General features: G+C 36.8%; 1 protein-coding gene across 1 annotated transcript in view; it reads right to left on the minus strand.

The window, feature by feature from the left end:
* The window catches only part of LOC111052237 (neurobeachin), a 790,401-nt gene that overhangs the window by 313,040 nt on the left and 464,837 nt on the right, over window positions 1-12,524 (minus strand). The window contains 1 exon segment of the mRNA XM_039439449.1: window positions 3,814-3,914. Coding sequence (XP_039295383.1) covers window positions 3,814-3,914 — 101 coding nt within the window.

The following is a 12,524-nucleotide window of genomic DNA, read 5'->3' on the forward strand; positions in this document are numbered from 1 at the left end:
AGAGGAGGAACACAAAGAGGAGGACATGGGAAAAATGGAAGGATGATTCAAGTTTAGGAAGAGGAAGGGAGGAGGAGGAGGAGGAGGAGAAGGAGGAGTAGGAGGAGAAGGAGTAGAAGGAGAAGAAAGAAGAAATAAGGAGACAGAAGATGGAGGCAGAAGGAATCTGTAATAAAACATACGGATAAATGTTGAAGCAGATCCCTAAACGTGGGCTAAGTATACATTGGGGGGATCAGCTGTGTGTATTTGTAAGGAAGCAGGCATAAATTATCGTCACATTCTTTCTAGGGGCGGTAAGCCTTAGCAGATTACCAAATGTCGCTCAAGAATTATTCGATTTTCAAGCGGCCCCAGATAATAATGAGATCCAGAGAGGAAGAAAGAAAGGAAAAAAGGAAGAAAGAGAGAGAGAGAGAGAAAGAAAGAAAGAGAGAGATAAAAGAATTAGTGATAATTGAATTCTATCATGACAGTAATAACATTCGGAAAAGGTCACAGAGCATTGGTGAGGATAATGATAGAAAAAGAGGTAGAAAAATGAAAGAAGGAGAAGAATAATTATTATTAAATAAAAATCCCAATTAAAGGTTCTAAATCACCCCGAAGACTTCTGCTACTGCAAATATTGACAACAGGTTAAACAGCTAGATGGAAATCGATGAGCTCTACTATACAAAAATTATTTGCCAGCCTGTGAAAAGTTCCCGGGCTGACCAATAATTTTTGTATAGTAGCACTCATCGAATTTCCATCTAGCTGTTTACCCTGTTGTCAATATTTTTGCAGCAGCAGAAGTCTTCGGGGTGATTTAGAGCCTTTAATTGGGGTTTTTATTTGATAATAATTATTAATTAATTAGTATTTGAGGGAATGCAACTTCCAATTTATTTCCATCTGGAGAAGAAGAATGATTGGAAAGTGGAAAATTCAGATTCTTGAATAGGAGAACTGGAGAAGAAAAGACTGTGATTTTAGTGATAGAATGACAAACCTGTGATTCTAGAACGTTTGGTAAGTCTACTCAATATAGTATAAGTTTAGTACTGGTTCAAGTGAAGATAAAATATACCTAATTTCATGGTTAAAGATATTGTAGCGCTTCATTTTTTCACAATCTTTTGGAATTTTTAAGGAATGCAGAAAATCGTACATCTGAAAATCGATGTGTATGCGACTAGCCTGAATCCCTGCACAAAGTCATCGATTTTTGTTCGTACGATATTTTGCCGTCCTTATGAATTCTATCAGATAAAACGGAGCTTGACAAACATCATATGTTTGAAATCATCTGTTCAGTCTAATAGCATTAATTTATAAGGACGGCAAAATACCGTACAAACGAGAATCTATGTATATCGGACTCAACGTTAGTAGACAGAAGGTTGATCACTCACAGGTGAAAGATTCGAAGTAGTGGGAGAACGCCAGCGTGACGTCACATGTAGTAAAAAAGTGATAGAGTAACCACACTGAGCATACAGATTATTCACTGTACCCTCAGATACATCGTCGTTTAATCCCCTCAAGATTGGCCTAGAACTTAAAAATTCTCCATACTTTATAGCGATTGAATCACTGATTTTAATGATGTTGTTAAATATTTCAAGTTCATTCAACTTGTATGAATAAAGTTAAGTTGAAAGTTTTTCAAGAATCTGAAAACGTGACACGAAAAAGTTAATAAGCTGGAAAAGCGTTAGTAGACAACGTTATAATATTATAATTTCAGATTAACCCATAAAAAATCTTGATAAACCAATGAATTGCAATAATCCGATAAACCGATCCCAATAAATCCGAAGAATTTCATTCATATAAATGCACTGAACATATGCTGGTATCGAGCACATGTTCTACGAGAATCAAAATATCTCATCCCCGAAATTCACAAGCTGATGTATAGCCAAACTACAAAATATAAACACGACCTAGAAGATGAAGAAACCTCAAGGTTTTGAAAGGGAAGGTTAGGAGATGGGGTTTTTGCTTTTATATGGCAAAATACTTGTATTATTCAAATGTTTTGATAATTATTGTAAAGCAGAAACCTAAATCTTGCATGTCAGAAAATGTTAGTGTTATATAATTTGACTATACGTCACCGTATGATTTTCAAGAATGCGATATTCTGCCTACTCTGTACTACAGCCTACGTCACGGCTGCAGTTCCCCCACTCCAATTGCATTTCAACTAAAATACTATAGATGAGTGACCAACCTTCTGTCTACTAACTTTGTATCGGACTAGCCTAACAGAAGTTCAACCTCACCTAAGTATGTAATTCAAGCCGTCAATGGGCCCAAGGCCCGCCGCAAAGTAGACCCACGTTAAACCACAAAAAGCAACCCACGCCGTGGAATGTTTTGTAAACCATTGCTATTATTCATAATCAATCAGCTGACAAGTGGATTATTCATTGCATGTATTACACAGATGTCTGGCCTTATTCTTTATGTATTATCAGCCGATACCAAAAGTTATATCCTCACGTAGAATTCAAATTTATCAATAACAGATACAAAATTTAATTTATACAATAAATATTTTTCATTGAAAGAAGTCAGTGTTAGAAAATAGAAAATAAAATAGAAGACATATTGGAGAATGAACAGGGAAAGTGAAGATATATTGAAGAATGAAACATTACGCTAAACACCACCCTTCCGCGAATGTCTGTTACTTTACAGACAACACTGATAATTTCCCCTGAGAATTTAGCTGGCAAGAGTTTCAACACGCATAAGTTGGGTTGTGGTTTTGAATCTGTACTGACTTTCATTTTAAACAAAATAATATACATATACAAGAGCACCTGCATCTCACAGCGCTATAGCATGATTATTACTACGATTATAATCATAGAGCTCTCACGTAGCCTCTGAATAACATAAATGAAATAATTCTGTCTGTGAGGATACCAGTCTTTGGTCCAGTTGCACAAAAGCCGGTTAAATTTTAACCGTGATTAATTTCACAAGAACCAATAAGAAAAGGCGTTTTTGAAGAGACGGCTTCTCCGATTGGTTCTTGTGGAATTAATCACGGTTAAAATTTAACCCGCTGTTGTGCAACCGGCACTTGAAGTACGAAAGAACAGAAGAGTAAGGTCGATATGTATATTTCTGCTCGCTATCAACCTTTATATTACTATATATATATATATATATATATATATATTACATCTATATCAATGGTTCAATAAGAATAAAAACTACGATCTAGTGACTAGCAACTATAGTCCAGTCAATATAGACATAAAGAAGGGGGTATGCTTGCAGTTTATATTGTAGTTCTGATTTTTTAATATATTATTTGGATACATGAGAGAAGGCCAGAACCAAACTCTTCAGGTAGAGCGCTCTATCTTATATAGATTTCCAGGTACACCTGACAACAATGCTCCTTCTATTCTGAAAAACATCTAATTTCTAGCTTCACTAGAAACCACTTGGAATTAGCAATAACTATTGACGGCTAATATTCAATCGACCTAACGACTTCAAATGCTTTAATTCTTGCTAGCTGTTTAGTTGCATCTATATTCACCGAGACTAACTCGGTCTGTTCTTGATACTCGTTGTGTTCCTTTAATTTTGGGGAAAACTGGGCAGTTTAGTGGATATGCTTCCAGATTCCAGATCACAAAAAACGTAAAAATAAAAAGATAAAAACTCATTAAAGATAATCTCATTATCATACGAGATCCCGTAATTTTCACGATATTTATTTGGATCTTATTCAATAAATTCATTTCTTTATGTTTGATGAAAATTTTGAATGCAAATTCATGTAAAGTGTAGTCTACTCACCCATTTTCCGTTGACAGCTTTCATAGCACCGAATAACAGTTTGAGTTCTTTGACTGTTATACTGTAGGATGCAAGCACCCCCAACATATCTATCAGAAGATCTGTAAAAAAATTGAGAACATTAGAATTAATTTATAATGGTTGCAGTGAATTATACACAATGTCAATGTACAAGCCATACTGAGATTCTCTTTTTTTTAAATATTTTAAAAATATTTTAGTTACTGAGATTTTTATTTTCTTTATATTTATATTACAAGTAGCCCTATACAGGAAAGAGATAAATGAGATTCTCTTACTCTATGGTAGTATGGTTCACTGTTTGATGTAGGAATTAGACGAAGAGAAGAAAGAGGAGCAGGAGAAAAAGGGGAGAAGGAGGAGAAGGAGAAGAGGAGGAGGTTAAGCAGGAAAAGGAGAAGGAGAAGAAAGAAGATAAGGAAAAATAAGATATATTTTTATTGATAATTGTTACAAGGCTGTTGCCTATGGTAACATTTACAAAGATTGACAATATAAAGGACCACCATGATGAGGAGGACCACCTTGCCTTCCAAATTGTTCCAATATCCTGACCATTCTGATCATCTAATCTCAGATACCTCCTAGATTGTAGCCGTCTTGCTGATGCATTATTTAGCTCCTTAGCTATTGGCAACTCATTCCTTGAGACAACCCTGTTAACAAGTTGTCTTGTCTTATTCAATCTGCGGAGGTCTGGTGGCAGGACATTACAAAGGTAGCCAGTTGGTCTCTGTTGGTCTTATTGTGCCACTGATTTCCCTCATGGATTCATTTAGCTGCACATCAATCTTTCCCACATGTGCACTATGTGCCCAGACAGGTGAGCAGTATCCAGCCACACTGTACACCAAGGCAAGACTGGATGTTCGCAGCGTTCCCACATTGCAACCTCAGGTTGATCCAGCCAGTTTGCTTATAATATTGTTTCTGGTCTTTAACTTGTCTCTCACTCCCTCCAAGTGATGGCGGTATGTTAGAGACCTATCAAGTCGCACACCTAGGTATCGAGGAGCTTGCTGATGTGTCTCCCTTCTCCCTGCATCCCGATTACTGAGATGAAAAGATGTTGTGACCGTCTTGGTTGGGTTGGGTTTCAGGTGTCATGCCTTGAAGTATTCTGCCAAATTTTCCAGATCTCTGTTGAGCACAGTTTCCAATACCTCAAATGAGGAGTCTTGTGCCACCAAGCCAATATCATCTGCATACACAAATTTCTGTGCTCCTGTGGTAGGGAGATCGGCGGTATACACATTAAAGAGCATCGGGGATAGCACGGAGCCCTGAGGTAGTCCATTCTGTATTCTCCTTACAGAGCTTTCCATACCACCATGTTCCACCCTCAGCGTTCTATTCGATAGCAGGGATCGTATGAGAGAAGAAGAAGGAGGAGGAGGAGGAGGAGGAGGAGGAGGAGGAGGAGGAGGAGAAGGAGGGTTGGAGAAGAAGAAAGAGGTTTTGAAGTGTGACTGTTGTTTCAAATTTAGCTCTCATTTTGAACACAATTTTTCAAAATCCTCGTTGGGCTGCCAAGTCAGAATGCTACCTTCTGCTGGGGTTAGTGGGAAAAGGGTGAATTTGTTTTGTCCTATATATTATAGTCGGAGAGAAATGTATGTGATAGGGAAGGGTTGGGGAATGGAATGGGGTAGTTTTCTATCTAACGAGCACGTGTAATGTATAAGAGGTGCGGGTGAACAATAGCTGAAAAGGAGGGATGAGAAATGGTCGTGAGGGGTGGTTGAGGGTGATGAAGAGAGAGTGAGGAGGAGGTTTTAGGAGAAAATTGAAGGAAAGAATTGAGAAGTGGAGATAGGTGGTGGACGAGAAGGAGAAGGAGGAGGAGAAGAAGAAAAAAAGGAAAAGAGAGAGAAGAGGGAGGTGAAGAAGGAGCAGGAGGAGAAGGAGGAGAATGATGAAGAGAAGGAGGGAGTTGAAGAGGAGGATTAGTTGAAGGAGTTGAAGGAGGGGAATCAGTGAAGGAGGAGGAAGTAGGATGAGTAAAAATATGGAGACAATAATTTACATGAATTGAGAAGTGGAAGAGAGCTAAGGTAAAGAAAGAGGGAAAAATAGAGAGAAGTGTTCGATGTTAGTCAAGGTAGTCAATTGAGAATAGAGAAGAAAGATAGAATTGGTGGAAAAGAAGGGAGAGTGAAAGAAACATACAAATACATAAATCATAAAAAACGTTCAGGAGAACTCTTATGAAGTATGTAAAGAGTGGATGGATGAGAAAAAACAGAAAAGGATAGAGAATAAAAATAATTTATAATGGTTGCAGTGAATTATACACAATGTCAATGTACAAGCCATACTGAGATTCTCTTTTTTTTAAATATTTTAAAAATATTTTAGTTACTGAGATTTTATTTCTTTATATTTATATTACAAGTAGCCCTATACAGGAAAGAGATAAATGAGATTCTCTTACTCTATGGTAGTATGGTTCACTGTTTGATGTAGGAATTAGACGAAGAGAAGAAAGAGGAGCAGGAGAAAAAGGAGAAGGAGGAGAAGGAGGAGGAGGAGGAGGAGAAGGAGGAGAAGGAGGAGAAGGAGAAGAAAGAAGATAAGGAAAATAAGATATATTTTTATTGATAATTGTTACAAGGCTGTTGCCTATGGTAACATTTACAAAGATTGACAATATAAAGGACCACCATGATGAGGAGGACCACCTTGCCTTCCAAATTGTTCCAATATCCTGACCATTCTGATCATCTAATCTCAGATACCTCCTAGATTGTAGCCGTCTTGCTGATGCATTATTTAGCTCCTTAGCTATTGGCAACTCATTCCTTGAGACAACCCTGTTAACAAGTTGTCTTGTCTTATTCAATCTGCGGAGGTCTGGTGGCAGGACATTACAAAGGTAGCCAGTTGTCTCTGTTGGTCTTATTGTGCCACTGATTTCCCTCATGGATTCATTTAGCTGCACATCAATCTTTCCCACATGTGCACTATGTGCCCAGACAGGTGAGCAGTATCCAGCCACACTGTATACCAAGGCAAGACTGGATGTTCGCAGCGTTCCCACATTGCAACCTCAGGTTGATCCAGCCAGTTTGCTTATAATATTGTTTCTGGTCTTTAACTTGTCTCTCACTCCCTCCAAGTGATGGCGGTATGTTAGAGACCTATCAAGTCGCACACCTAGGTATCGAGGAGCTTGCTGATGTGTCTCCCTTCTCCCTGCATCCCGATTACTGAGATGAAAAGATGTTGTGACCGTCTTGGTTGGGGTGGGTTCAGGTGTCATGCCTTGAAGTATTCTGCCAAATTTTCCAGATCTCTGTTGAGCACAGTTTCCAATACCTCAATGAGGAGTCTTGTGCCACCAAGCCAATATCATCTGCATACACAAATTTCTGTGCTCCTGTGGTAGGGAGATCGGCGGTATACACATTAAAGAGCATCGGGGATAGCACGGAGCCCTGAGGTAGTCCATTCTGTATTCTCCTTACAGAGCTTTCCATACCACCATGTTCCACCCTCAGCGTTCTATTCGATAGCAGGGATCGTATGAGAGAAGAAGAAGGAGGAGGAGGAGGAGGAGGAGGAGGAGGAGGAGGAGGAGAAGGAGGGTTGGAGAAGAAGAAAGAGGTTTTGAAGTGTGACTGTTGTTTCAATTTAGCTCTCATTTTGAACACAATTTTTCAAAATCCTCGTTGGGCTGCCAAGTCAGAATGCTACCTTCTGCTGGGGTTAGTGGGAAAGGGTGAATTTGTTTTGTCCTATATATTATAGTCGGAGAGAAATGTATGTGATAGGGAAGGGTTGGGGAATGGAATGGGGTAGTTTTCTATCTAACGAGCACGTGTAATGTATAAGAGGTGCGGGTGAACAATAGCTGAAAAGGAGGGATGAGAAATGGTCGTGAGGGGTGGTTGAGGGTGATGAAGAGAGAGTGAGGAGGAGGTTTTAGGAGAAAATTGAAGGAAAGAATTGAGAAGTGGAGATAGGTGGTGGACGAGAAGGAGAAGGAGGAGGAGGAGAAGAAGAAAAAAAGGAAAAGAGAGAGAAGAGGGAGGTGAAGAAGGAGCAGGAGGAGAAGGAGGAGAATGATGAAGAGAAGGAGGGAGTTGAAGAGGAGGATTAGTTGAAGGAGTTGAAGGAGGGGAATCAGTGAAGGAGGAGGAAGTAGGATGAGTAAAAATATGGAGACAATAATTTACATGAATTGAGAAGTGGAAGAGAGCTAAGGTAAAGAAAGAGGGAAAAATAGAGAGAAGTGTTCGATGTTAGTCAAGGTAGTCAATTGAGAATAGAGAAGAAAGATAGAATTGGTGGAAAAGAAGGGAGAGTGAAAGAAACATACAAATACATAAATCATAAAAAACGTTCAGGAGAACTCTTATGAAGTATGTAAAGAGTGGATGGATGAGAAAAAACAGAAAAGGATAGAGAATAAAAATAATTACTGGATAATAATTGTGAAAAATCTGGTGTGGCGTACTTACACAACTTTCCTTGCCATTATGAAAATTGATCACCTGACGCGCAGTGTTCCCGCGCATACTAGTCTACTATTCAAAGATCTGAGCCAGCTTGTGACAGGACAATAACGCTGGATACACACGAGATCTGCTATCTCTTCATAGTGAATGTAACAGTTGCCACCAGTTTGCAATATTGGATAATCACATTTTCTCAAATTTCAAGCTTATTTTCAATTGTAGGTGAAAATCTTACTAGACATTAATTGAAGAGATTTTCATGCTCAATCTTTTCTACTCGAAATTTTTCGTTCAAATTATATCTTAGACCTAATAATTGAAAATCTAAAATTAAACTTTGCATAGATGGGGCGGAGCTCCTGAAATTTTTACAGATATGGGACTTGTAGCAGTTGATATAGCTTATCAATGACTATTTTAGGTATGGATTTGATCAAAATCGTTGGAGCCATTTTCTAGAAAATCGCGAAAAACCCTGTTTTTCGCCATTTTAGCCGCCACTTGAATTGCATTTGATCGAAATCGTTCGTGTCGGATCCTTATAGTGTAAGGACCTTAGGTTCCAAATTTCAAGTTATTCCATTAATTGGTAGATGAGATATCGTGTACACAGACACACATACACTCATACACACACACACATACGGACCAATACTCAAAAACCACTTTTTTGGATTTAGGGGTCCTTGAAACGTATAGGAATTTAGAAATTTGGGTACCTTTTTTTCGGAAAGCAATACTTTCCTTACCTATGGTAATAGGGCAAGGAAAGTAAAAAAATGAGAGAATATAGAACAAAGTGGGAAACCCTTGAAAAATTGAATCAAACTAGTACAATAAAGTGTAGGAAGAGAGATGGTAATAGAGGAACGAAATGTAGAATAAGAATGACGAGCAAGATAGTGGAAAGGAATTGTTTAAGAAACAAGAGAATAAATATAAGCGGTAGGGAGAAATATGGTGAAAGATAGTGCTAGAAAGCATTGAATCGTTTCTTGGAACCAGGCTTTGATAGAGCCTTCTACAAGGAGAAACAAAAAAGCGAAAAGAAGAAGTAGAGGATGAAGGTAAAGAAAAGGAAGAAGAAGATGAAGAAGTAGAAGAAGAAGAAGAAAAAGACGACGTAGGAGACAAAGAAAAAGAATTATAAGGAGGATAGAAGTTGGGCGAGAATAAGCTAACGGACTATATGGCCCGTGAGAAGGTCCTAATTCTACTATTTATAGGTTTGGCCAATAGAATACAGCTTGCCATGTAGTTTATTGCATTTCCCTTTAGTTTTTCTGTTGATTTTCCCGGGCGAAAAAGGTATCAGATCTCGGATTTTCTCACACTGTAACTTAGATTTTCCGAGCCGTTTATTTTGTGCCCCACTTGCTATATGTCTGGAACGTGGAGTCTGGGACAAAGCTGGGATTGGAAGTCTATATATAGATATCGTGATTCTTATATATATATATATATATATATATATATATATATATAGATGAAGGAGATAGAGATAAACATAAGATATGGACTGCCAGTCTCTCCCACCTGTCAGCATCAGTAGAATGAGAAGCATTGCAGCTATTTACGAGAAATACTGACAGTTTAAAGAGAATTTCAGTCTACTTGGAGTTGGATTTTATTGATATAATAGTTGTTGATATAGTTGAAAACAATATAAAATTTTTAGTACCCTCTCATTAAAACATTAAAAAAATTTAAAAACATTTAAAAAAAATTATGTTAAAATAATTATGTTTTGATAAAAGGGGTACTACAATATTGTATATTGTTTCTATTAATTTCAATAGAGTAGCCCATATAAGTGAAGTGATTTTAGTGGTTGATACATTGATTATTGTTATTGAAAGACAAATGCGAAAATTGTGTAGTAAGACTATCTTTGTATTGGTTATATTGTAGTGTTTTCAGTACTTTGGAAGCACTACAATCAAAACACAACTGTAGTGAGGTCCACGTTATAATGGCATTGGAGATGAATGGGAGAACAACGTTGCCGAACCTCTGTCTTGTCAATGCCTTCTATAGACGGTAGCTGATACAGGTTTATTGATGTAATATAAACTGTTCATTCTTGTTTAAAATAATAACTTATATTTTATTAAGCAAGAAATTATATATTTCAATAATTTCATAATGAATTTTCATAATATTAAGATATAATATTTTGTTAATTAATTATTAATTCTACTTTGTTGAAAACCGATCCGGCAGCAGAGCAAAGCGAGAAAGAGATAGCGCTATCCGCATTGTTGGATGACAGACAAGGATAGCAATACCATTGCTAATCAAACACTGCCATTATAACGTGGACCTCACTATAATATATAGAAATATATCTTCAACATCAACTCAACTTTCGAATCATGATCTTCGTCTGTTCTCCCTATGTTGTTTCCACATCCTTATTACCATTATTTCATCATTATTCATTCCATCTATTTATTCTTACTTAGGGCCGTTTGCACAGTGTAAGTTTAAGCTAAAGCTTAAACGAAATCTGGATTTTTTTTGGTTTAAACTAAAATTCCGTTTGTGCAGTATAAGTTTAAAATCTGCATTGAGTTTAAACTCTGGGAAAGTTTAAACCTCCAAAACAGGAGGTTTAAACCAAATAATTTGGATTAACTCGACATCTGTAAGATTTGATGGGGAATCAGCTAATAGTAAATCATTTTTCGACGGTTGTTTTTAATGCTTCTGTAGACGATAATTATTATTTGGGTTATAATGCATCATTATTTGAATGTAAAAATAATTATAATGGAGGAATTGATAGAAGTTTTTAATGCGATTGATGAAGATGACTACGAAGAAATTGTGGTACTGAGAAAAATTGGGCGAAAAACGAAACATTTAAATTTCTGGGATGATACCGAATTTTTTTAACGGTTTTGCTTGAGTGAAGCAAGTGCCAATTTAGTATTTGATTAAATAAACCACTTGATAGAAAATAAGACAATTTTTATCAGTGGTCTTTGATTAGAAAACATGTTTTTAATAACACATAACTGAGATATTTTGCTTTTGAGAGATTTCTAATAAACGAGGAAGACCGTAGATTTTCATAATCAAATAAGGTTTTTAACTTACATTCTAGAATATATTTTTTTGGTACCAACTAAACATAAGTTTGTTTCTGATAGTAATATAGCATTTCATCATTTTTTGAAGAATTTCTTGATCGCTTTTCACTTTTATTACTGTACAGATTACAGCTCTGTGGATTTTGAACGAGGAAATAGTAGCTACATAACCTCAATTCACTAATGTTTTGTAAACAAATAACAAATTTCCTGTAAAAATCAGTCTTCCTATTATAAACGATGACTTTCATATTATAAACGATGACATTCTATTACCAACTTAACGCTAAACTGGTTTAACTTAAACTGAATTAGTAAATGCACTGAGAAAACCGATTCAAGTTTAAACTTACAGATTAACTTAAACTGGATTAACTTAATCGAGTTTAGCAATCTATACTGTGCAAACGGCCCTTAATCTCTAAATCTACTTTTCAATCCCAATCATCACATATCTCATTCCTACTACATATTTTACTAATACACCTCCATTATAATTTTTTCCAATTTTAATGGATACCATCTTCCTCATTTTTTCAATAAAGCACATTTAATTTCTACTATCGTTTTTACAATTCAATTTCCACTAAAATCTTATCAAGTTTATATCAACTCCCATCATTCTCATTCTCTCCATGATCGATTCCACTTTACTCCCATCCTTATCTCTCAACCAATTCTCTCTTATCTTTCGATTCTTTCTTCTCTAAATCACACAGCACACTTTCAGTAGCAAATAGCTGTTTAAGAATGGCGGTAACCCTAAACCCTGTCGTCGTAAAATCCATTTTATCGGTAACATAAAATCGGAAAACGAGAGAGAAAGGAAGAAGAATGGTGAACAAAGAGCGAGAGGGAGAAAGAAGTGAGAAGCTGGAAGAGAGAGAAAGGGAAGAATATGAGAAGATGGTTGTACAAAGAGCGAGAGGGACAGAGAAGTGGAAAGGTAGAAGAGTATGAGATGAGGAGAGAGGGAGTGAGAGGGAGAAAATTTGGAAGAGGAAGGAAAATGGTAGAGAGAGAGAGAGGAGAGTGATAAAGAAGAGGTGTCTTCAGCAGGTGATATGAAAATTGAAATATTGATCACTTCCTGGGTTCTTAACAATAAGCCACTAGCACATAAATTTCAGCTTCT

Source organism: Nilaparvata lugens, chromosome 12, assembly GCF_014356525.2.
Source record: "Nilaparvata lugens isolate BPH chromosome 12, ASM1435652v1, whole genome shotgun sequence".
Lineage (NCBI taxonomy): Eukaryota > Metazoa > Arthropoda > Insecta > Hemiptera > Delphacidae > Nilaparvata > Nilaparvata lugens.